The 26545-nt window shown below is 43.4% G+C and overlaps 6 protein-coding genes across 6 annotated transcripts; 4 read left to right on the top strand and 2 right to left on the bottom strand.

The window, feature by feature from the left end:
- Positions 1–1345: 1345 nt before the first annotated feature.
- On the top strand, positions 1346–11645 carry BCR41DRAFT_368216 (hypothetical protein; the record flags this gene model as incomplete). Its single annotated transcript, XM_022026365.1, has 11 exons — positions 1346–1711; positions 1987–2197; positions 2285–2453; positions 2602–5043; positions 5168–5338; positions 5532–8042; positions 8493–8698; positions 8807–10982; positions 11109–11220; positions 11347–11562; positions 11628–11645. The coding sequence occupies 11 exons, from the start codon at positions 1346–1348 to the stop codon at positions 11643–11645; spliced, it is 8598 nt and encodes a 2865-aa protein (XP_021884437.1).
- Positions 11646–12232: 587 nt separating this feature from the next.
- BCR41DRAFT_368217 (hypothetical protein) lies at positions 12233–15910 on the top strand (the record flags this gene model as incomplete). The annotated part of the gene is made up of 1 exon (XM_022026366.1): positions 12233–15910. One exon carries the CDS (start codon positions 12233–12235, stop codon positions 15908–15910), a length of 3678 nt encoding a protein of 1225 aa, XP_021884438.1.
- Positions 15911–16168: 258 nt separating this feature from the next.
- Positions 16169–17431, bottom strand: BCR41DRAFT_419657 (hypothetical protein; the record flags this gene model as incomplete). Its single annotated transcript, XM_022029793.1, has 2 exons — positions 17083–17431; positions 16169–16338 (listed from the first exon to the last, which is right to left on the bottom strand). Exons 1-2 carry the CDS (start codon positions 17381–17383, stop codon positions 16169–16171), a joined length of 471 nt encoding a protein of 156 aa, XP_021884439.1. The 5' UTR covers positions 17384–17431.
- A 1293-nt stretch (positions 17432–18724) lies between these two features.
- Positions 18725–21366, bottom strand: BCR41DRAFT_347748 (hypothetical protein). Its single transcript, XM_022023153.1, has one exon. It carries the CDS (start codon positions 21177–21179, stop codon positions 18858–18860), a length of 2322 nt encoding a protein of 773 aa, XP_021884440.1. The 5' UTR covers positions 21180–21366; the 3' UTR covers positions 18725–18857.
- Positions 21367–22482: 1116 nt separating this feature from the next.
- On the top strand, positions 22483–23042 carry BCR41DRAFT_393287 (hypothetical protein; the record flags this gene model as incomplete). Its single annotated transcript, XM_022028540.1, has 2 exons — positions 22483–22747; positions 22858–23042. 2 exons carry the CDS (start codon positions 22483–22485, stop codon positions 23040–23042), a joined length of 450 nt encoding a protein of 149 aa, XP_021884441.1.
- A 1324-nt stretch (positions 23043–24366) lies between these two features.
- Positions 24367–26029, top strand: BCR41DRAFT_419660 (CRAL-TRIO domain-containing protein). Its single transcript, XM_022029794.1, has 3 exons — positions 24367–24803; positions 24928–25147; positions 25271–26029. The coding sequence occupies exons 1-3, from the start codon at positions 24419–24421 to the stop codon at positions 25995–25997; spliced, it is 1332 nt and encodes a 443-aa protein (XP_021884442.1). The 5' UTR covers positions 24367–24418; the 3' UTR covers positions 25998–26029.
- Positions 26030–26545: the final 516 nt, after the last annotated feature.

Raw genomic sequence — 26545 nt, forward strand, 5'->3', positions numbered from 1 at the left:
CACTTACCATCCACGCACAGCTCTACATACACCTTTCAATCCACAGACGCCATATCCGTCGTCAACCGCCATCCATTTCCCTTATAAGGCTAGCCTTTATGCTACACTCCAATCTTCTCTGGCTGGAGGTATAATAGTTGGAGGTTCATTTGATTCTACATCTGGAGGTAGACGATCTCGTGAAAATCATCCGACTTCTACAACCAATTCTTCGTCAACTATGATACCTTATTGGAGTAGGACAACTGGTCCTATACTCACTTCTGGACCATATCACATCAATCCATCGCCGTCACCATTGTTAATTAAGGACGAGCCTGCCATCCATCATAATCCATACAGGACACCATCACACACCAATAGTCGCGCATTTGTTCCACCGAGAGTACCTGGTTATGAATTCTCGGGCGGATCGCAGGCTGGAAACATGGGATTAATGATGGGGAAACGATTATCGGATGGTAGACTTGTAACAGGGAAACTACACCAGTCTCGGGTCCTATTGCAACATGAATATAGGATCTTAAAGAGGTTACAAATCGCGAATGCAAAGTACATTCCGAACGATTATCCTTCACAACCGTCAACGTCAGAACCAAAACTAGATTTACAATCTAAACATACTGAAGCAGGGGCAGGAATAGCAAGACCCTTGGACCAAGTATCAAAAGAAGGAGTAGAAAGTTCATGGCCTCGAGGATATCAACTCAAATCAGAGAAGAAGCAACCTGTTTATGAAACTGGATGCGTTGAGACCGAAAAGTATTTCAATCGAGTAGTCATCGATTTTGTCGATCTTGATCCTCATCAGCATCATCTACAGCAAGAAGATATGATGTCGATCTTGGTTCTTGAGCGGTTAGGACCAAATTTGCTTTCACACACACATCATCAATGGATGGGATTGGAAGGAATGGATGAACACTTAACACCGGACAAAAAGAGGAACTTCGGGTCACCATTTCCAGATGTGAAGACGTTTTTGATTTTTGCACTCAAAGCGGCATGTATACTGGAAGCCTTGATGGCGGCTAATTTGGCACATCTGGCTATCTGTCCGACAGCTCTTCATTGGATGCCTGCGTCTGCGTCCGTATACACGGCATCATCAGTCACTGCAGAGTCAACTACAGCAGTGAAGGCAGATCCTGAATTACACAAGAAAGAAGCGGGATTGGACAAGGATAAAGCAAATGAAATAGAAAATGGAGAAGCGGTCCATAACCAACAAACTCAATCAACAGTTTTACAAAAGGACCAACAACAACATGAGTCAACAGAATCATCATCGTCAATACGATCACCTGGAAGTGGACCTCGTGTGTTTAATTCAATTCTCAAAAATATGGATATCAATGATACAAAACTCCGTCTTTTTGATTTCACTCATTCCAAGATTCTGAGCCATGAACGAGCAAGAGCACCCAATAACCTAGTGGAATGGCAGGTGCCTGGGTACATGGAATATCATCTTCAGTTCTTGGCACCTGAACAGACAGGTCGGGCAGAGACGTGGATGGATCATCGAACAGATATTTATGGTTTAGGAGCCACACTATTTACGTTATTGACGATGCAATACCCAAATGTGGGTCAAGATAGTGTTCAGATCTTACAAGGGGTCCTATCAAAAGATCTGCCACCGTTGAGAGATTTCCGCCCAGATATGCCGCCGGTAATTGATGACATTTTGCGCAAGATGACAAAAAAGGTTTGTTATATCGGTCTCTCTTAGGAGGGAAAGGAAAGAACTGAGTTGTCATTCGAAATATGCAAATAAAGGCTAATGATATGGCATCCATTTTCGAAATTTGAACCACTAGCAACCAAGTCAAAGATATCAGAATGCATTTGGATTTAAGCAAGATATCCTTCAGTGCTTGAATGTCCTTCATCGGACTGGACGGGTAATTGATGATTCTTTATTTTTATCTTTTTCTTTACCGTGTCATCCAAATATTGAACGTCCCCCTTCATTTTTTGTAGATCGACTCATTTGAGCTAGGAAAGCATGACATCTCATATCAACTTGTGCTCCCAAACTCTATTTTCGGTCGTCATGTGGAACAACAGATGATTTCTGCTTGTATAGCACAAGCCGCTAGTGCCTATCAGCAGTCTCTCAACGGATCTAACAACGATGATGATGGCTCTGAGGATGATGATGGCGATGATGTATTTCATGGCGGTGGCGCTGGTAATAATGATAATGATAATGGTGAGATATCAGCTTCAGCATCTAAAAAAACAGCAGTCAAAAATGCAGATTATTATGTTTTTGAAGATGACATTGTCTCGCTCAAGAGTCAGATTGCAAAGATCCCATTGTCCTCAAAAATCCTGCTGAGAACCCCTAAACCTTTTGATGGTGCTCAATCAATTCATCGGGGGCATGAAGCGACAGACCCGATTGTGCGAGTTGTGTTTGTCAGCGGGCCATCTGGCGTCGGGAAGTATGTTTTTTTTTTTTTTTTTTTTTTTTTTCTGGAAATTGTATGGTGCATTTTATTCATGATAAGGCTCAAAAAAAAAAAAAAAAAAAAAAAAAAAGAAGTAATACTTATATTTGAATGTTTCATTTATACTCCCTAAAACTAATAGGACAATGTTGATTAGAGGCATGGCCGCAACTGCCAGGAATTCGGGGTTATTTGCAGGCGGAATCTTTGAAAAGGATGGATTAGCGCCATACTCCGCAATACTACACTGTATACAAAGTGTTCTTCAACAACTCCTGGCTCAACATTCTGACGCCCTCGCCTCCCTGGTTGTCGCAATCCGTACAGCATTCGAGCCTGATTCAGGCATTGGAATTATCTGTGATTTAGTTCCAGAGCTTAGATACTTCTTTAGTGGATCTGAAATGCCAGAATCTCAAGATATACCACTCTCTCATTCTGTGGCTCGATTTCATGCCTTGATTTTAAAACTGATTCGCGTGATCTCAACACATTTCTTCATGACATGGCTGATCGATGACTTACAGTTTGCAGATGAGAATTCTATCGATTTATTGGCAACTTTGGTAAATGTAAACAAGAGATTACCAATAGTTTTGATTATTACCCATCGAGATACGCCGGATTGTTTGTTGAAGGTCAAGCATATCCTGGGAGGAGGCAATATTGCTGGAGGACGACATCCTACAGGGTTTGGAGTACTAGGAGCAATGCATCATGATACACTCATGGATAATCTGTCATCCACAGGAGGCAAGCGGACAGCTAAATCATCATTCCCTTCATCGGTTTCTTCGTCATCAATATCGTCATCGTCACACAAACCAATGTCTAAAAGTACAGCTCTCCGAGGAATAGGATCGCCCATGGTGGTTCGTGGGGGTGGAGGAGTCCGGTTCATTCGACTACAGCATCCAACTATAGACACAATCCAAGAATTTCTCGCCACAATTTTACATAGGGACAAGGTTGATGTAGTCCCTTTGGCCAAAGTGCTGCATCAAAAATCATGGCTTACAATTCGACAACTTGTCCTAGAACTGTATCAAAACCGTACGATTTATTTCAACTGTGCAGCACGGGAATGGGAATGGGAGGCTTGCTCCGAGATCCTGGCAGAGACGGTTCGCAAACTGACAGGAGAAGAGTATGCATTTTTGAATAATCGGTTCCGATCTTTGAGTTGTAATACAAAGAGGGCTTTAGTCTGTGCCTCCATTTGTGGGCCGTCATTTGCAATCAAGGACCTCCAGTCATTGGTGTCTCGATCTTATGCATGGACCGTCAAGCAATGTCCAACAACTGAGATGGAAGAGAATTCAAGGAAAGAAGCGATTGGAACAACAAGAGCAAGAGCGGAAGCAGAAGGTGACAGTACTGGTGACGCTAAATTGGAGTATCACAATGACAATAATGGGCACAGTCGCTCCAACAAAGACGGAAATGCCATGGAAGGCATCCAGACTGCAATTCGAGAGGGCATTCTAGTCTACACATCTGTCCCAGATCATTTAAGGTTCCATCATGGAGTCATGCGTCGTGTTGCAACTCACTTAATGGATAGCCCTGAAATTATGGAGAGACTACACTATGAAATGATCAAGATATTATTCAACAAGTCAGGTCAAGATTTCAGGATTGCTAGTCATGTACTCCACTGCTTGAACTTGATTAAGAAGAAGATGGCCATGTCCATGGAAATTAAGGAAAAAGATTCGTCATTTATATCAATCTCATCGCCTTCTTCCACGGATCAATCGCCACTATCCTCTCCTCAACCAGATTCGGACACAGTGGGAGAAATTGAGTTGGAAACAAAGTCCCTTCGAAGGATCTTATCACTCGCGGGGGAAAAGTCACAGAAGAGTGGAGCACAAGATATGGCACTGACTTATTGGAATGCAGCTTTGTCTTTACTGCCAGGAAATTGCTTTGATCTCTTCCCAGAAAGTCCTCCAACACGGGTACAACAGACACCATCTAGCCGTGATGTAGACATGGATGTGGATAAAGATGAACAACAAAATGAGGATGACCATGGCAAAAATCAAAATTGTCAGAGTCATTTCAATATTTTGATTAAGGACACATCTGCTACTTCAACGGCTCCATTAAAAACAGTACCAAATCAGCAACCTTCTCTTACGACTTTGCAGGAAAATATACAAGGTATATCCTCAAAGCAGAAATCACTATATCGTGAAGCTCTCAAGCTTCACCTTCAATGCATTGAGGCCGAGCGATGGCGAGAGAACTTTGATAAAGCGATGAAGATTTGTGAAATTATTTTATCCAAAGTCACTGATCCGATTGATCGTGCGAGGGTGTATGAACATCAGATAGAGATGTCCGTCTGGGCATATTCCTCACCTGAACAAGCAACAAAGATCACAATCCGCTGTCTGCAGGAGTTAGGGATGGATCCCGACACTTCCTTTGACCCGTCAGAGAGCGAGATGCGAACTATCTTTGATCAGACGCATAAGATGTTAATGGAACATATGTCTGAACTGCAAGTGAAGCCACCTAAAACTTGCACTGACCCGCATATTACTATGATGATGGAAGTACTGAATATTGCAAGGTAAATAAGACCCTGTTCACTTTCTTCATACCAAATGTATGATTCTTCATTTGAAAGCTGGCACAATATTCAATTCTGCTGCAATTTTGTTTTATGTTATTTCATTTTACATATATGATATTAGTGCAAGTCTGTATTACTGCAACGTGCCGTTCATGGCAAGTACAATCGTTCAGTCAATGAAACTGATCTGCAAGTACGGAGTTACCAAAGATGCAGGCCGAGCCTTAGTCTCATTCGCGCTGACTTACTCTACCTGGTATGGTTGTCTCGACAATGTGTACGAGCTCGGAAAGTATGTTAGCTATCCTATAAACATTTATGTTCGCTTTTTTTAAAGAAATTTTCTGGCCTTGACACGAACCTTTCGCTGACACATACATTTCTCTCTTTTTGCCCTTCTACCTCCTGCTTTCTCTCTTGTTTTTTTTTGCTCTTTGCTCTCTGACACACATGCTATGGCTTGAATTTTCGGATGATATGATAAGATTGGCTTGCGAAGTCTCAAATGGAAACCATCATGTCAAGTTCTTATTCCATCTCGTGGTTCAGCAATGGGGTGACCATGTGGCTCATTCGATCCCAGCGCTCGAAGAGACCCTGACGGCTGTAGACTTGACATGTGATCGATTATTCCATACTGCAGGCATGATACATGTCTCAGTCATGAAGGTTCTTCTAGGACGTATCCATTTGAACGAGCTCATGACTGCGACCATTGATCTCTTGGCTAAGCATATCGAATTTGGCCCTAAATCGCATGGAGTCGAAGTCATGCAAGGGATATTACAAATGATTAAATGTCTCAAAGGCAAGACCCTGGCATCGAGCCCTGAGACTATTTTTGATGATATTGATTATTCAGAGGCAACAACGAAGCCTGATGCCAGGAATAGCGGAGGTAAAGTCGCTATGGATTCTTTCTCTTTACTGCAAAGCTTTGGCAATCAAGGGAAAAAGCAAAGTCGAAGCCAAAGTGAAAGTCCAAGCCAAGAGCAAAAGGGTCACAATCAATATCGAGACAGTAATGACAATAACGGAACTGGATCCATGGGATTCATGTCTGAAAAGAAAAAGAAGAAAGTGACAATGGTCCATAATAACAGCACGTACATGATGCTCAAAGTTGTGGCAGCGTTCATCTTTGGCCATTATCATTTCGTTCAAGACGTTACCCATGTCTGGCATGACGATCCGAAATCGATCTTGAACTTTGAAGGCTCCTGGATTGCACATTCGGTTTATACAGTCGTTGGATTGGCGCTAGTGAATGTGCTGGCGACAGAAGCAGATCCGCAGCGAAGACAGTTGCACAAGAAGCGACTCTTCCGAATCCGAGACACCATGGAGTTAAGGGCTCGCAAGTATCCGACCAACCATGCAGCTATGTATTATCTCCTTGAAGCTGAGATTGCAGACCAAGCACTAACGCCAGATTCAGATCTAGAGACTGGAGCAAAAATAGAACCAAAAGCAGCCAACCGACCTGACATGAAGCAGGTCCTATTACTCTATGAAACGGCCATTAAGTACTCTGTCGATGGTGACTTCCCACTCCACAAATGTTTTGCGTTCGAGCTGGCAGCTAAGTGCCATCTCAGACACGGTCTGGTCACTAGTGCCCAATGTCTAATGGTCAGCGCTTGCAGGGTCTATCATACATGGGGAGCCAAAGGCAAAGTTCACTGGTTTCATCGGACGTATCCTGACATGTTCCCAATGCCGCCTGAAGTTGATCCTGCAATGATGAAGCGTGGGCTGTTTTACCGCCCAACAGATAATAACAGCAATGATAACGCATCCACGTCGTATGTGGGTGGTGCTTGCCCATATGCTCAGATGGGATCTGACAATAATATTTGTAGCAATAATACTGTTGGCGTCCCTTCGATGGGGATATCTACGACTGTAGCAGGGGCAGGGCCTGTAAACGGAGGTAGCGTGAACAACAATAGCTCTTATGGATGGGTGGGTAGTGGAAGCAGTAATTCTGGTAGTGGTGGTGCAAGTAGCACATCGCCTTGGATGGCGCCAAGCCCTGGAGTCATGTACAGCCCTACAATGCTTGGCATGGATACTTCAGCTGGGATGGCTGAACCTCATATGGCTGTCGCGTTCCAAAATGGATGCTCCTCTGTGACTTCAACCAGCTCTTCCTCGGCCGTATCAACATCACCGATCTATTCACTACAAAACACCTGGCTTAGCTCTCCGCAGTTGTCAGAAATCGACAATGCAGATCTGGATGTTTTGGATTTCTCATCCGTGATCGAAGCAATGCAAGTGATTGCAAGTGAAATCGATCTGGACCTTTTGCTGGTCAAGTCATTGGGCGTGTTAAATCATTCAGTAGGGGCTAAACAATGCTGTATCATTATATCAAGGCATCATGAACTAGTCTTATCAGCCTCCTTAGGTGATTCAGGTCGATGTGAATCAGTGAATCCGCCAATAGAAGTTGAGAAATGTCCTGAGTTGTTCCATGGAGTAATTAATTACGTAGTCAACACTTCGGCTCCTTGTTTGTTGACTAACGCTAAGGATGATCCTCGGTTCTGTGCAGATGAGTATTTGAAACAATATCGTGCAGATCTTAAGACGGTTCTATGCGCGCCCATCTTACACAGAAATGAATTAGTTGGTGTACTGTATATGGAAAATTTTCCTGAGAGGGCGTTTGCAAACAAACGAATGTTAGTAATGAACCTTTTAGTTCAGCAGTTGGGGATCTCGATTACGAACGCATTATTGTATCAGTCAGTGCTCCAGTCCGAGAATAGGCTGATGGGACTTTTGGAAAACATGCCCTGCGGAATTGCACTATGGGATAGTGCGGCCGAGGATTGTCAATATGTGAATTCGACCTGGGCGGATATGACAGGATTCACGATTACAGAGATCATTCAAACTGGATGGAGGGTTGTATTGCCCCCAGATGAAATGATTCAGTATGGACTAGCTTGGAAGGAAAGGGTCCAAGCAGGTGTACCTTGCCAATGGTAAGAAAAGCTATGAGAAGAAAGAGACCACCCTCAGCCCACATCCATGAGCATATATCGCATTAACTTATTAAAACTCTGTAATGCGTCTCCATAATCTCCTGTTCCTTATTTTCGCCCCATGTTATGGTATCTAGGGAGTGTCGATATGGCCTTAAAGATGGTACGTTTCGATGGAGCATCGTTCGAATGCTACCCATCAAAGCACCTAGTCCGCCCCACAAGATTCTACAGTGGCTCACGGTGACAATTGACATTGATGACCAGCGGAAGGCTGTGCAGCTCAAATCCAACTTCTTAGCTAACATGAGCCACGAGCTGCGCACGTAAGTTTTTTTTTTTTTTTTTTTTTTTTTTTTTTTTAAAATAGAAAGTATTGTTTTGCTGATACTTCCTTTCCCCATACCATTTATGATTCTTTATTTTATTTCTTTCTACTTACATCGATAGCCCATTTTCTGGTATACTTGGAATGCTATCGCTTCTGAGAGACTCGAAAGGATTGTCACATGAACAATTCGAATTTGTTGACATGGCGAAGGCGTCCTGTGAGATGTTAATCCGTATCGTAGACGATCTACTAAACTTTAGCAAGCTGGAAGCAGACAAGGTCACATTAGAGTATATTCCATTATGCTTTGAAGAAATCTTAGGAGGTATACACTCATGAAAAGCTTGATACTTGCTGGCGATAGTGAAGCATGCTCTTAACACTTCTTTTTTTTTTTTTTTTTTTTTTTTTTTTGGGGGGGGGACGGCTATAGATGTATGCGATCTCCTAGTTCCTCTGGCATCACGAAAGGGCCTTGAATTAATTATTTTGGTCGACGAAAAACTACCAGTCCAGCTGATCGGCGATCCGGACCGTATGAAGCAAATCTTGATGAACCTTATTGGAAATGCCATCAAATTTTCGACCTCTGGCAATGTCGTCGTCAAATATTGGCATGAGCTTCGTAAACGAGAAACTATCCCAAAAACCAAATCATCTTCTCAAGCAATCTTGAATATGCTGGCTGGCAAATGTGGCCCTGATTACCAGAACGATCAACAACTTCGAAACAAAGTCGAACATGAGATCAAGATGATCCAGGATCAAGAACATATGGGTGATGAAATTATCCTACATTGTTCGGTCACAGACCAAGGCATTGGCATGACTCCTCAGGAGCAAAAGATGTTGTTTGTCAGTTTCCAACAAACCGATAGTGGCACGACCCGAAAATATGGAGGCACAGGGTTGGGGCTCTCGATATGTGCTCAACTGATCGCTCATATGAAAGGCAAGGTCGTGGTTGAGTCAGAGAAGGGGAAAGGATCCACATTCACATTCACAGCCACGCTCAGGACCACGACCGAACACGATCGCGAACAAAACCCAGCGGAGAGCGCCAGAATCAAGGAATGTGAGGACGTAATGGCGCTCAGAATGAGTGCCCTTGGGTCCAAGAGGGTCTTGGTTTTGTCACCAAATGCGTTGTTGAGACAACAAGTGCTGAAGATACTCAGCGATGGAACCGAGTGCATGGAATTTAATGACGTGCTTTCAGCAATACAGGCCAGAGCAATAGGTATTTCGAGAGGTTCGTCAAGATGCTGCCCAGGGAGCTTGCAGGAGTCCTCACCTGCCGATGTAGGCAGCTCAAATATGGAGCCGTTGGGAGGTGCTGGTGGCGCTAATGACTGCGGCGGCATCAATAGAACCAATGATCAACACGGATTGAGTTTGGTTTCGACTTCAAGATCTGATCTAGAGGGTATCCGTCCATTCGACTTTATCCTTGTGGATCACGTTCTCGATTCTGCGGAGCTCGACTGCATCTACCCCTCACCTACAGTCGCCTTCGTCCTTTTGCTGGCGCCTACAACCGAGACCCTAAGATGGATTTTACCGCCTGCAGAAAAACGGTTAGATGTTGATTCGGATGATACGGATTCTGGCCAAATCGATGTAGGAGGGCGAGGGCGAGTTCGACAAACACCTGAAATAGATTTTGCAGAGCGAACCATGGGTCATGTCAGGAACGCTTCATATATGTCGAAGATTCGACAGTCGCCATCTTCCAAAAGGGACGCAATGGGAGACTCGAAAACAGATCCGACAACAGTGCCTAAGGCATCATCTCGACTGTTTAAGCGAAAGAAGAACTCAATCCAGGCAGTAACGGCTTCCAAAAAGCGATACAAGGCATCAACGGCCGCAGTTTCGACGACGTTGCCGGAATCAAAGGGACTACTATCACCTGCTATATCGAGTAGTGCCCCAAGTACATCGTCGTTCCAGATATGTAGGATGATCAAGCCAGTGCGACGTCTCAAGCTGTTACAGGTCATGTATAATGCATTGATACAACATGAACACAAGATGAACGGTACGAAGGATGAACGTTCTGGAGATGGCTATTTTGGATATGGGACTCTTGAGGAAATATCAGATGATTGTGATGAGCAATGTTACGGAGAAGATCTCGATAGTGATCAAGAAGCTAAAATAGACCACTGTTCTCCGTCATCCATGAGTACCGACCCCAGTACATTGACCATACCCAGACCAGTTTCCCCGACTGGATCTACGGCTTATCATGCGACTTTAAAGCGACGACGGCCACAAGGTGGAGATGCTGAAGACACTAATAGCAGCAGTGGTGATGAGTCAGATAAAGGCCTCCATCATATTCGCAAAGCTGTCAAGACCAAAACCCAAGCCTCAACATCTTCATCGTCCCCCTCATCTCGTTCAGGCTCTAGCTCTGTCTCTGGTTCTTCATCTGTGAAAATGAAAAGGAGCACTCGACGATCATCGGATCACAATTTGCCGAAACGTGCTCGAAATAATGATGCACTAACATTGTTATTGACGCCGGAGCAACGGAAACAATGCAAAGGCAAGAATGTACTTGTGGCTGAGGATGACTTTGTGTCGCAAAAGATTCTGGAAAAGTAAGCTTATACTCGTTTATTAGGCTGTATGTGTGCACTACTGCCATATTTTTGAGGAGCTCTAATTTTTTCTTTTCTTTTCTTTTCTTTTTTTTTTTTTTTTTTTTTTTTTTGAACCACCAATAGACAACTTTCCAAGTTAGGTATGAATGTGGTGATAGCTAATAATGGCCAGGAGGCTGTTGAAGAGTGGTTAGCTGTGGAGCGTGGGCATTATACGATCGCGATTTTTGATCATGTAGGTTTACAACTATAAATCATTATCAGTTACTGTGGTAAAAGAGAAAATGGATTATGAGGTGTCGTGTCATGTGAACATAAAAACTGAATTATTTTCAACTTCTGCGGTCGCGACTTTACATAGCATATGCCAATCATGGATGGTCTCGCAGCAACGAAAAAACTCCGAACGCTGGAGGCTCAGTTTGACATTGAAGATGAAACGAAGATTGTAGAGAATAAAGGCGAGGAGAGCAAGACTTCTGTTGGTAGTGGTGATGGTGGGCCCAAGCCGAGAACTATCCCAATCCGTATCCCGATTGTTGGATTGAGTGCGGATATCCAACAATCGACCAAGGAGGTGAGTGATAATAATATTTTTTCGAAAAATAAAAAAAATAAAAAATAAAAAGCTTTTGTGTATAGAAAGGATTTAACCATTAGTTCCTCGGTAATAAATTTACCCTTTGGTCATTCTAGAAATGTATTCAAGCTGGAATGGACGAATATATGACCAAGCCCCTGCTCACTCAAGGACTCGCGCTCCTAATTCAGCGATACTGCTGTAAATGAAAGCCTTACTTGCAGACCTCTTGACGTGGCTCAGCCAACATTTGAGATTTAATAAAAAAGATAATGATCCTTGTACCACATTATGAATTACATCCTTCTTGCATATAGCTTAATTACCTGTCTGTTACAATTCCCCGCTTTGTATTTTATTGCTCAACCTGCTGAATTATCTTTAAACGAAAAGATATGAAATTTATTCCAGTTGCCACTGTGTTGTAAGTGAACAAATAATACTTCAGCGCGAAGAAAATAAAGACACCAGGTAATTGAAGATCAAGGGTGGAGCTGGAGTGTGGGTCCCAAGGAAAATGACGTGGTACCATTTTAGCGTTATACGCTTTTGGTTTAAAATCATCTATCCCACCGTGAAAGATTAACAAACACAGCATCGTCAAGTTGTAAAAAAAAAAAAAAAAAAAGTTAGTTGGTCACAAAAGAATTATCTCTCCCAATCCATAATGAATTTTGGGCCATCTCCTCGACCTCCTCCACCCCCGCCTCCTCGGCTTGAATACCTTGAAAAGAGCGACATTAAGGAAATCGATTGGAAGGACTATGTCCCGCTTGAAATGTACCATTCATTGGATTATGACCCTCATCAAGGGCACCGTGTGATTGCTATAGAGAAAGAAGCCCTCTTTGGAGGATTCCCTGTGGATTCCCCGCGAGCCCTGACTATATCGCAACAGCCCCAGAGCCGGCAGCAGTTGCCCGCCACCCATCCAAAAAACCCAATTCTGACACAAGCATTAGAACCGTTCCATATCAGAGATATTATTGACTGGAAAGCTGATTACCGGCTGAAACAGAGTGCCGATCAAGACTTAGAAAGAAAAAGATTGGCCTACTCGCGAACTTTGGACAGCCTTGAGAGATATGAAGATGAGCTCCAATCTCTGAATCGCCAGTACACCATATGCCTCCGTGACATCCAAACGAGTATAGACAGAGCTGCATGGGTAGGGCTACATTGTCAGGAGGATGCCGGCAATCTTACCCTGAATACCTTACAAATATGTGCAGGGCACTTCCAGTCAGGGGGACCTTTAACGACGTATGACATCTTTGAGCTGTCAAAGCTAGATTTAGAGCTACTGCAAAAGTCCATTGAGGCAATGAAGTACCTGAAGACTCGGATGAGTATATGCCGAATTAAACTCGGCTTAACTAAGGCAAATGTATCGGATGTTCAGGATATGAGGAGCCTACAGCGATTCCAAGAACTGCACGGGGAATGGGGCCGCATATACAATGAATACAATAATAGCTTTCGCAGGCCGAAAGATATACACAGCTTTGACTGCAATATTGACATTTCAACTACTAAAACAGAAAATATTATTCGAAATTCTTTATATCAACTCATCAAAAACATCGAACTTGCTGCGTTGGAGTATTCTGAGTACCATTTTAAATCAGCTGGGATCGCCCGCATTCAAGACATTCCTCTCAATTGGGCCATCCGAATCACCAATGACCGCTACGCGTCGGACCTGGCTGAAATAGCTAAGATACAAGGAGATCTTCATAGAGCTGTAACAAATAATGAATTGGAAGCCAACGAGCGCCTCAAACTATTTAGAATGGCGAGCGACCTTAGCAAGTATGGACATCATATCCACTCAGTGAAAAACATCAAGAGTCCTATTGCCTTGAGGATATTGGACACTCCTAGGGTATGCCGGATTCAAAAAATGAAAGTCGACTTTGCTTCCATGGCCTATAGAGGCATGACAGAACAGGATAGGCATCAAGGTAGAATGAATCCCGTCGTCAACACCATGCCCTTGGAATTGTGGTATGCCATGAGTGAGAAAGAAGAAATGGTCCACAAGAAAGAACGCTTGCATTCAATACAACAGAGCCGAATGTGTGGCCTTTATTATGATGAAGGGGTGCCCAGTAATAGTGAGATGGATATGGATGTCCCATCTCAGCCTGCCACCGCTTCTAATAATGACGGTACTGTTCAAGCGGTTCATGACGCGAGGGAATACAGGCGAGTCCTTGAAATATTGAAGGTAGGGCAGCGTATCCTGGCCAGGAATTTGCATACACTAGAGATATTAGTTTGGAACGGCCCTTCATGCGCTGGCTGTGAGAGTGTGAATGGTGGCGAACTCCGTCCAGAGGAACACCAATGCAATGATATAACACCATACCCGCTCGAGATAATCCCTCCCATGAGTGTACCTCAGGCTACACAGCAGGGCCATCTTGCCGCAGGACCAGGTTCGGCGAAGACCTCTATCCTTACACACATTGCCGAGCATATATCCTCACGTCTAGCACATCTTAAGCTTCATTTCTGGAAAGTGTCTCGTAAGAGTTTTCAGATGCTTTTGGAAAACTTGCCTCACTTGGTTATACTAGAGATGAAGGAGTGCTTAACCCATATTGAGGATGGTCCTATTGAAGGACCAGTTTTCAAGCATAAGGGTGTAAAGTTGCTGGCTATATCGCTGACCACGCTCTTTGACCGGCAATGGCACTGCAATTTCCGCAGGATCACAGCACTTCCTTGCCCACATTATCCAATCGACGACGATGATGATGGTGCTAGTAATGACGGCAGTATTGGCAATGAAAGTAATTATGGAACCGACAGCGATGAAGACAGTAGCGGCGATAGAGAACTTAATGAAACGGAATGGACTGATGACACTGAGTCCCCTACAGGCCCTAATGACCTTGATGATCTAAGTCTTCAGTCTGCGCTCGCGCTCGATGACTCACTTTTCGAACATTTCCCAAACCTAGAGCATTGGAAGCTGAACCATGGCGCCGATAACGCCCGCCTAATCCCTTGGGTGGGTGCTCAGGTCCGGAAGCATTGTCCAAGGCTCGATAAACTAACTTTGACTAAGGATTCAGGCCTTGACTCGAACCAAGCCGCACTGTTGGTTCATGTATTCAGACCGGCACATACTGTATTATCGCCACCACCCTTGGCAGCGACTGAAGTCAAAGTAGCTTTCGCCCAAACGCTCACAGGCCCAATCGAGGCCCTGGATGATGAAGGAGATTTGCCTGGGCCTATGGGGAGCTCTGGATACATGATCGGTAATGGACTTGGGCTGACAGCTTTTAAAGCAGAAAATACCATAGTTTATGGCTTGCCATTGATCAGGGCACTAAAGCTTCACACAAAGACGCTCCAAGTTTTGGATATAGACGCAAATAATGTGGAGTGGGTCCCTGAACGCTGGGTCGTAGGGGCTGGATGGCGTAACAATGTAGCCTCTACGGTTTTACCCAGCTTTGATGCAGGCCATAATGCTCATCCCTCTTCAGGTGCTATCACCCTTACTAAGACCAGCGCAACAAATGATACAAATACTACTATTAATACTGGAGCTAGCACTGTTACAGCACCAGTTCATTTCTCGATTCCTCCTGCTTCGCCTGTTCAAGAAGATCTACTTCATCCTGGTTCACTGACACTACAATCCTCGGCAATACCAACGGTACCGCAGGGTCTTCGGGGGCTGAACTCAGATGCTGCCAATGTTGACCCAATCAGCGCCCCAGAGGTACGACTGGCTTTGAGTGCACTTCTTCAACAATTTACCAGGCTACGTGTCCTCAAGCTTCCCGAGGCGCGCCTTCCTCCGGAACATATCCAACAAGGCCCTCTATGGGGCAGCGTCAACTCTTTAGAGCGAGTCTGGCTCCAATTCAATAATTATAATTTCAATACGCTATTGATCCCGTATGTCATGCACCAACTGGATGCAGTATATGTACCAACATACTACAGTCCAGCAGACCAATATATCCATCCAGAAGGCGTTTTACCTCTCACACCACTTGACTTTGATTCAAAAAGTGACCCAGATGTAGATGTTTGGAATGACATGTTACCCTTGCCAGAGACACCTCATGCTGTATCATTTAGCGATCAAACATCTTCGTCCACGTTCCAAAAGTATATGGATCGATACTTGGGGCGGTGCCTTGGGCAGGAGAAATTGTGGGGCACTGAGCAGCCTGCATTGCCTTCAGAGCAGCCGCCCTTGGTCGATCTGCATCCAATTTTCCAGAGAAGCGTAGAGGAAATGATAGCTTTCTTGCGCCAGTTCCCTCGTCTGCAGTATATCTGGCTTGGTGATGGGTTATACAGACTGTCTCCATGACCTACTGTAATATACGGTTTCATGACTGATCCTCATGAACTACGTATGATTCTCCACTGTCTTCTCTTCATTTACTACTTGTAAATCGCGTATTGTCGGCGCGCCATAATTACTTAAATTCTTTTATCTAAATAGCTACTTTACATTAGTATTAGTACCCATGACATATAATAATAAAAAAGAGGTATAAATATTCTTTTCTATTATGAAAATAAAGGCCCTTATTCTTGCCTCGTTACATTCCAGACTCACTATTAATTATACCAGGTTTGATTCTCCAGCCGGGTCCGAAGGAGAAGGCTCGAAGTCATCATCGACACAACTTTCAGAACTCGCGGCCCCTTGGCTATCCGAATCAGAATGACTGACCTCATACCCGAAATCATTATCGTTTCCTATATGATCACCCTCGAAAACGATATTCTCTTCTGTGTGGGGAATGAACCAGTGCTTGTGCTTTTCGGAAGTGATTATCGTCTTGACAGCGACACTAATCGACTCAGAAGGAGTTCATGGCAAGGTAATTGAGGACATTAATGTCCTTTTGTTTGGTTACCTCTTCTTCGTCCCCGCCGTACCCCTTTATGAGCTTTTTTTGAAGTTGAAAGGCCTGATCTTCTTTTGACTCGATTCCAAAGTAACATAAATGGTTCCTTTGTTGAGATGCCAAGATAGGAAACTCGGTAAAGCAGTTCTCGTAGGGCTATATGAACATTCCGAAATAATATGGCCAACACCAGTAGCAATAACCCACTGAAGGGGCGCAGTATGGTCAACAGACGTGAAACCACCAGTATGCGCGCTGCATACGATCATCAAAAGAAGGCGAAGATTTTCTGGGAGGAGGGGAAAGGGGGAAGGGGGAAGATGTTTAAAAGGGAAGAGGAGGTCAAAAATGATTCGAGCTAGTTCTCAAGTATTCTATAAATTAGCGAAAGCAAGCAATACAAGGAGACAAAGACAAGAATATAATGAAATACCCCAAGTAAAGAATACTGCTGTTGGTCGTTAAGCAAAATTTTTATTTTTAACTGGCAACATTGGTTACGCGAATAAAGGAATGCTTGGGCGCTGCCCGGTGCAAATGTTGCTTTAGAAGGAAAATGTGGTTTCTTTTGATGCCCTATCCTAGCAAGGGTAGCCATGAGAAGGGATGTGGATGAAGTAGCTACCGAAGCTTCCGGCCTGGCACCCAGACACGCCACCGCGCAAATACTTGACCCTGTTTTTGCAATCGCCATCTGCGTACAAGCTAACACACCAGAAATTGTCCCCATTGAATGCAACTCCTTGAAGGGTCTTTCCAAAGGAATGGCACTTGAAGTCGGTTCCGGATTGTTGGGTAGTATATGCGACTGTACTGAAGACGCAGTTCTGGGTCGTAAAGCCTGCAATAGCATAAGTTGCCGCGCTCACTGAGGATGAGAACGAAGCAAGGCCCACAAGCGCAATGGTCAAGGCAGAGAGTTTCATGATGGACAGGTTTTCTTTTTTCTTTCTTTTTGTATAGGGAGAGAAGAGCGTATCTGAGATATGTAATAGGGAAAAGAAAGAAGTGAACAATTTATATCTTTTTTTTTTTTTTTTTTTTTTTTTTTGATCGAGAAATGTCATACGCGCCTCGTCTTGTACAGCCATCAATCTAGGAGCAATTGTTAGGACATTATTTCTAAAAAAAAAAAAAAAAAAAAAAGGGCAGCATTAGATCTTCCTCATCCCAAAAAGGGGAACAGAAGGGGCACATAGAGGAGGCGGGTCATCTTTGTCTTTGCAAAGTAACTTTTGGCAAAAGTCCACGCGCTGAGGCGGCATGTATGCAGAGGATCTGAACAGACGAGGCGCAGAATAATGGGGCGCGTATGTTTGGATGTTTGTTTTTGTACCATATTTTTTCCAATTTAGGCTTTTTTGAATCCTTAATGCCCGCAGAATGCCACTTTATCCCCCAATGTGGTAATAAGATGCGATACAATATATTCAACCTACTGCTCGCTATGCAGACCATATAGCACTTTTATTTGTTCATGCGATGTAGCCCTTATCTAGTTTTGTAGTTTGCTTTCCTAGCGTCATTATCATTTTAAGGCTTCGGTGCAAGAACAAGTGTCAACAATATATACGTATTTGTTGCTCTTCCCCCTTGCAGCCCTGCAAGTTTAGGTTGGTGTAATACCTTTCATGAGGGTGCTGTCCCCTATTTTAGCCATATGCCTGGCCACATGCGTTTCTACGACCCGCTCAAACAGAGCCAACTAGGGTTTCCTGGCTATTGTGGTCGCGTCCCAGATTATCAGTGCTGCTCTACCACTCTTGAAAGCGGATGCGCGGCAATCAGAAGATTCGTCAGTCCAAATCACTCGGCCCCCGTCTTTTTGGACCAACTCTTGTATTGTTTTGACGAGCTCCCACTCTATATGTTATTCATTTATTTATGGTTAATAGACCACAATTCTAATGAATATCCCTAGCGAATACAGCACCTAAGCAATTGTTCTCTTGATCACTTCTTTTTTTTTTTTTTTTTTTTTTTTTTTTTTAATCAGTTGGTTGTTGATCTCCTAAAGAATGATTCTCGTCTTCTCCTTAGTGTGGTGTACTATACTCCTGAAATTCCGTTCATCCAGCTTTGGGTCGTCCTGGAGTTGGAGCGTGAGAGCTGGTACCACCTTCTTGAAATATTTTGATGATGCTTTGAACTGTTGATTTGGGTGAACTAAAAAAGAGAGGGAGACAATCGCATACAACAAATAATTTGGAAAGTAAAGCATTCCATCTGATTCACCAGACTTCCTTACTTTTGTACAGTTACTATCTTCCGTTTCCAAAAAGATATTTACATTCATTTATTTTTTTTTCTGTAATTTGTATGTTCTGAATAATAGGAAGATCAGTTTCCAGGAGAGGATCTTGGGTATGTTCTAGTTTTCTTCGTTCTAGTCAATGTCTTTTAGACTGTCCAGACCTTGTATCCGAGCCACACTTGTGTTAATTTCTCGAATTGAAGTAAATGTGCCACAACTCTATCAACAAACACCTCATCAATCTCTACTGGTTTTGGTGTTTCCACAACGGGTTCTGTCTGTGTCTCTTGTGCTTGGTTCTCTTGAGACAACTCTGCTCTAATTTCAGTTACTGTAACCTCCACTGTAGCCTCCTCTTCCGTAACTATAGCCTCTTCTACGTGCACTTGTGCCTGCGCTTCGACATTTACTTGTGTGTCCTCTGTGTGTGCTTGCGTTTCCTCTGCTGTGTGTGCCTGCGTCTCCTCTTCTGTGTGTGCCTGTGGCATCCTCTCCTCTGCTACCTGTGCTTCAACAGTGGATTCTGTTCGTTGTTCTTCAGAGTACTCAGTTGGTGTAGTTTCGCCAGTGTGCACCTCCTGATCCTCTGTAGTCTTGATCTGTGCTTCAACTGTTAATCCAGATGTAGACACTTCCTCAGATTGTTGTGCTACTATTGTGATAGCTTCGGCATTGTGCTCTTCAATATTCTCTTCAGGGATCTGTAGTTCAGTCTCTTCCTCTTCGGCAAGGCTCGCATTCACGACTTGGTCCTCAGGTAAAGATACAACCTCAAACTCTTGCTGAACCTCAGGCACAGGTGATTCTTGCTGAACCTCAGACACGGGCGATTCTTGGACTTCAGACACCGGTACAACCTCTGGTTCCTGTTGGGTCTCAGCCACAGATACAATCTCTAGCTCCTGCTGAGCCTCAGACGCCTGTGTCTCGGGCGATTCTGCAGCCTTCTCAACTACACTCACTTCACTCACTTGATCAGGCTTAGCCTCGAGCTCAGTGTCATCTGTCCACACCATGCCAGGGTTCCGCCTTTCGAAAGCTGCACGACGCCACTTTTTGATCACTGCCATGATCATGGGCTCAGTGTTCAGTCCACGAACGCGCATCCGAAGGTTTGTCAAGCCCTTACAAATCCAAGGGAAATGCTCTACCAGATCCATATCCATCTCATGAACCGGGACTTCAACTGCGGTAATATAAGGGCAACTTGACAACAACAGCTGAATCATCCAAGCATCAGAGAAGTTGTCCTCCTCTCGATAGACAGTTTCGAGATGATAAAAGTTATCTGGGGAGTCAGACTCGAATGTCAAAACAGACTTGAGAGTATTCTTATGGTGTAACAAACCAAGGACGACCGCAGGCGTGATGTGTCTGTAATGGAAACGGACCGCTGTCAAATCTTGGAAGGTTTTGACTAACAGACTGTTGACGATGCTGCTAGCTGTGTCATTGATGTGAAGCTCTCGAATATGAGGGCAATACTGCTGAACCTTGGCAGAGATGGTTTCAGGCGTAGGGTCATCCAGGAAGTTCTTGCTGCTCCAAACCTCCCAGGTTGTGATGTTCGGGAAATGGATCAGCAATGGAACAATATCCGGTTGCTCAGTAGTCGCTGTGAAGACTTGTTCAATAGATGCTGATAGGTGAGTGATGCCTTGATGTTTGAAGAGATGCGATGTCCCTTCTTCATTAGATTCTAAAAAAGAACATGCTCGGATTCTAATATCTTTGAGATCTGGACATCCAGCCAGGATATTGCACAGTGATTGACGGGCCATGGACATGTATCGGATCGAAAGTTTCGTCAGATTAGGGGTATAGAGGGATTTCGGGGGGAACAGTGCATCCTCCAAAGCATAAGCTGTTTGCGGATCTCTCGAGTCATCACCTGAGATGTCAAGATTCAAGAGAGTATAGAGGTTGCGACGAATAAGTTGCGTAGTCTGCTGATGGAAACCACGCTTATCCTTGACTTGGATACTAAGGCTCCTCAGATTCCTGACGCTGGGATGTCGAAAGAGATTGAGTTCTGATCGTAGTTTGATGTTGCGGATGACTCGGATGAAGTGTCCATTCTTAGCGATGATCTTGGGATCTAGTTCCTTGAATTGAGGTCGATCCTTGAGGTCAACCGTATTCCAGACTTGGCGAGCAAAGTCAGTGCTCCAGGCAGTGGACACATGGCTACAAGCGAGAGCTTCTTTTGGTTCAAGAAAGCTACTGATTTGGCTTCTAATCTCGGCCAGGTCAAGAGGATTCTTGTTAACAAGGACGCTGCAATCCTCTTTGCGTTTTTCTTTTTCCTTTTGCTGTTGTTTTTCATCTTGTTGTTTTTCTTCAACGCCCTCAATATTGATGCCGATATCGATGTTGCCCTTAGTCTCAGGCTTTATCTCTTTATACTCATTGTCGTTGATACTCAAGCTATCTACAGACGCCTCAATCTCTTCATGAAATGCAATCATGTGTGGAGAGAATTAAATAAATAAATAAATAAATAAAACAAGTAGCGGTGGATGGAAAAAGCAGAGGAAGGGAAAGAAAGTATGAATGAGAGTGTGTGTGAAAGAAAGAGAGAGAAAAGAAAGAGAAAGAAAGATGCGAAAAGGTAAGTGAAGAAAGATAAGAAAGACTGATGGGACGGGAAAAAAGGGGCAGCGCAGAATGAGGCCTTTCCCCTGTCTTTTTTCGCAATGGACTTATTCAGCCCAGTCCATTGAACCCCATGCGTCACACACACTTCGCCCTCCAGAAGGAAGAGAAAATTGCCACCAGGCAACATTGCATGTCGATGAACATATCGGAGTTGAATACGGGTGCTACGGCACAGTTCATGCTGAGCAAAGATTTTTTTTTTTTCCTCTTCATCCAATCATCCAAACAAGAATGAATGATGTTTATTGCGAAATGAAATGGGGGGCTGTTGCAAGAGTAAGGTTTCTGGTATCAATTCGATACTGTATTGCGTTTGCATAATGGTCTGCGCCTCCATTTGTTGAACTTTCTCCTTTGTTTTTTTTTTTTTTTTTTTTTTTTTTCCGCGGAAATTCTACAAATGGTCGCACACCTTCTCGTTTATGAAGAGACCGTGTTGTTTCATTTGGGCTGCTTGGTAAAAGATTCTAACGTGGCAGTGCTGGATGAATCAGGGAAATGAAAATCTTTTAAACTATTCCCATGATCAGTTGCATGGCATTGCAACAATTAGGAGCACAATTCAGGATCAGTCTGTTCCTGGACCAACAGGACGCCATCACATGCACAAGAATGGTTTCAGGATTTTACTGGCATATATACATATATACCATCAATTCCGAACATCTGGCACCTACCCCATTTGACGACAATTTAGGTCAACACAACCTTCTGTCCGTAATGGTTGTGGGTTTCCTCATGAGGATAGCAAGGAATCTGGAAATTACATTGCAGTTGTCGTTACTTGCTCTTTCAAGCTTTTTGTCATTGGAGCTATTATTATCCCAACCTTGGTATTAACAACTCGGCGATTAATCATACGGACTCAGTAACATCACCAACAAGACGCCCATTCAACCATACAAAGTGGACAGCAGGCCCAAACCTTGAAACCATCGAATGATCGGTCTAGGACTAATTTGAATATGAGACATTTAACCCCTATGAAAACCAACTCTGTCCGTCCTTCAGTGAAATCCAGCCAGTTTTCTTAGCTGAAGTTCTGTCTGCAACTAAAGACATTGGCTTTTGTTGAAGGGGGTCATGGAGGGATGACTGCTGTGTTGCTTTTGTATGGTCGAAGCCTCCTTATGTTCTAGTTCTGCTTGTGGCAATGTCATCGATGCACACTTGACAGTCCAGAAAACTACTCTGACAAGGATTGCTGTTGAAAGCCAGAGCGTACCCAAGTCCCTTCAATTGCCCAACAGTTCTACTGGCTCCAAGCGACCATTGTACGAGTTGTTTTACCAATGTGGTGGATTGAAATTTTTTCAGTTTCTAGGGGCTGAAATCTCAGTGGACAATGCTTTAGACCTATACAGGAGTTGGAAGCTTGGTATATTTAAATCGTTGGGTGAAACCAGAAAGAAGCGATTGAGAACACTCTGAAGCTCTGGACTGAGGATCGGAAGAAGCAAATAACGAGAGAATGATTAAAGTGATTAGATACAGAAGAGGAGCAGGATATTGTCGAGACGGTGGATATTTTGAGTTTAAGTCTGATAAATGCCTCTTCTAGTGACTCATCATTGGCGACAACTCTTTTAGAAAGCGTTGTATATCCAACAGTACGCGCAGTTGATGATGCTCTCTGTCAACCACTAGGACAATCATATGCGTCCTTCCCATAAAAATCAGACTGGCTCGTATCCAAATGAACCGGACCATGATAACCATGTTGCTCCATAGTTAGACAGGTAGATGTATTTTGTATATCCCATGAGTGTGGTGCATGTGCCCCACATCTTTTTCCCACTTATTTTCATACTTCCTACATGGCTGTGTTACTAAACGAATTAGACAAGGCAAAGGCTTGTTCAACGCTTCACACATTTTAGAATTATTCATACAATCAAGCTACCGTTGTAGTAATTTTTTTTCTTTTTCTTTTTTCTTTATTTAAAACCATGGCGAATTTGTCAAGGATGAAATACTGGGAAAAAAAAAAAAAAAAAAAAAAAAAAAAAGAGAGAAAGAGAGAAAGAGAAGGCCACATGCTTCTGCAAAAGAGATGTAGGGCCATGGATTTGCATAGGATATTTACACCAAATTAGGTGAAATAAATGTTTGTGTGCCACCTTGCAAAGAGTACATAGAATGAAGATGGGCGAAGTACATGATTTGGAGTGGATACAGAGAAGAGAGCTCGTGTATCTTCAAATCTTTCCAGACTTTTTTTTAGACAAAATTCCCTTCCTCCCACAACGCACGATTGATGGAGCGGGTATGTGCGTGGTTCATTTGAGGTTGGTGTAGATAATGGGAGCCCACTCCCCCTATCAATGCATTGAGAACCATGTACTGCTTACACGATTACAGATCTGTTCATCCATCTGTCCTTTTGAATAATAAAATATTTTTTATATATAAAAAAAAGGGGGAGGGCCGGACATGTCAGTATATTTGTTTTATGCTTGGTTTGACAAAAATCATAATTATCACGCGGTGGATACGATGAATCGGCTGGCAACCATTGATACATGCTTATGCTCATGAATGCCCCATAACTTTTTATGAATGAATGAATGTATGAAAATGACAATGTTGCGAAGCGCCATCGATTTATGAGGCGTAGATGCAACATGTGGAGAAAGTATGTGGAGAGTAGAGAATATGAGTGATACACATCATCATCGTTGCTTGGCAAGGACTAATTGCAACGTTTGAGATGGATAATTCATGACATGTGCAAATGCTCACACTTTTTAAGTGGAATAGCTGTTTGTTGCGTGTGCCCTTTTTGGGTTTAACAATAAACTCTAAATGTCATTCTCTCCACCTCGGCTTGCATGAAAACCAGAAAGTTGTAATGAGAGCACCCCTACCGCACTCTCTTTTGCTTCTATTCGTCCGAAGGAAACTAGTGAATATGGAAGGAAAGACACGACCCAAATAAAAATCCGCTATATAAAAGAGAGCCAGGAGAAAAAAAAACCCCACTTTACTTTCTTCACTCGCCTAAACTTTTCTTACTTTCTTTCATTTCACGCAAAATACATAAACAAAAATGACAAAACTCGCCAAAGGAGAGACTATGACCCCACCTGGTACTGGCTACATTAACTGCCTAACACCAGAGCAAAAAAAGGCTCTTAAGGAAGTATGGTCCATTATCTTCTCGATTGCAGATTCCGGTGAGGCCGCCGTTCCTGTTGAAATGGTACGTGAGGCTGAACAGGAGGCTCAAACGAGTTCAGGTTCTCAGACCGCAACTACTCAAGCAGCTGCCAAAGCTGGATGGTTCTCTGGCAACAAGGCTGCAAAAGCAGAGCAGGATGCAAAGGCTGCAGGATATGGCTCTGGCATGGCCAAAGTTACATTGGCAGATTTGGGATTGAGCGTCGATAAGCTGAGACCGATCCTGTGGGACAACGCCATGGGCGACCATCCAGGTAACAATAAAAACACATCCACGTATTCACACGCCTCTTCCTTGTGCACACAAAAATTTTAGTGATTGATATTTTGTGTTCGTATTTGGCTGATAAAATTAAAATTCATAATCTTGTATTCCAGACTCTCTTCTCCTTAGATTCATTCGTGCTCGCAAGTGGAATGTCCCAAATGCACTCAACATGCTGTTCAAGGCATTCAAGTGGCGTTTGGACGAAGATATCCCTGCAGTCAAATATTCCACAGATGTAGCACTCAATGAACAATACCCCAAGTTCTTTGAACAGCTGGAGATGGGCAAGTTCTACATCCATGGTACCGATGTTGATAATCGAATTGTCGCGTAAGTAAACAGATATTCCTCGTTTATTGTATATTTTTTATTGCTTATTGTTATTTTTTCTCTTTAAAGCCCAATTTAAAACTAAACATCAATGTAAATATATACAATATTTGTGAAAAAAAGGTACTTGAATGTCCGTCTTCATCACCCCAACGATCAACCGGCAAAGACGCTCGAGAAGCTGACAATATATGTGATGGAATGCGGTCGTGTATTGCTGGAACATCCGGTTGAAACCGTTTGTTTGGTCTTTGACTTGACAGGATTTGGGCTCTCAAACATGGATTTTAATATGGTCAAGTATCTGGTGACGATCTTTGAAGCCTACTATCCCGAATCTCTCGGTCGAATTATCATTCACGGTGCCCCATTTGTGTTCTGGGGTGTTTGGAAGGTAATCCAACCTTGGTTGGACCCTGTGGTCGCCTCCAAGGTCCGATTCACTCGTTCAGATCAAGATTTGCTGGAGTATATTCCTGCCAATCACCTCCCAGACCGTTACAAAGGTGGATTAAATCGTTTCCGATACTCTTACCCGCATGCGGTTCCTGGAGAGAATAAACTCATGGAGGATACGGCTGCAAAAGATGAGAGGGTCCGGGAATGGAAAGATACATTCTGGCGGTTTGAGGCCTTGACAAGAGAATGGATCAACGCGGGTACACCTCAAGCAGGACCAAACGCAAGATCAGAGGACGAGATTGAGAGGGAACGTGAGCAATGTGCCAAGGACTTGAGAGTAGCATTCTTCAGGATGGATCCATATATTCGTGCGAGAAACATGTTCCACAGAACAAACCCTCCAGTTGCGAATGCAGATGGAAGTGTCCAATGGATCTACAACAACTAATTATTCAATATTACATATCTATCGCCTTTTACAGTACATACATGTATTTCATAAAACAAAATCTACAGACACAAACAAACCCTTATAATCGAACGGTATGCTTGCACATGTCATCTTTATTAATGTTGCCAGCCGCACCAACAGAAGGCATATGACTACTTAGAAGAGTTCTTTTTACTCAACTCCTCTCCACAATTTATCATTATTATTACTATTTTATTATTATTTTGTGCACACAGGAAGATTCATGCCCCACGTCTTGATAAGGGCTATTAAAAAAAAATCCTGTTTTTTGTTTACTTACAAGCCAACTTTCTTGGCAAGTTCGGCTGACAGCAGTTTTTTACTTTTATATTTCATGTCCCATCCATTGGTATGATAAGGTCACATGAAGTAGAAAAAAACCTTCTGTTCTGATGATCACAAAGATAGTCAAGTAAGCGAGCTGATGTTTATGTTTTTTCAGGGCGCATCTTTGCGTTTACGATATCTTGTCCAAGGAAGATGATTCTGTTGTTCTTCGGTCCTTTCCATTGTCACTAATAGAG

The sequence above is a fragment of the Lobosporangium transversale genome, assembly GCF_002105155.1.
Source record: "Lobosporangium transversale strain NRRL 3116 chromosome Unknown BCR41scaffold_6, whole genome shotgun sequence".
Lineage (NCBI taxonomy): Eukaryota > Fungi > Mortierellomycota > Mortierellomycetes > Mortierellales > Mortierellaceae > Lobosporangium > Lobosporangium transversale.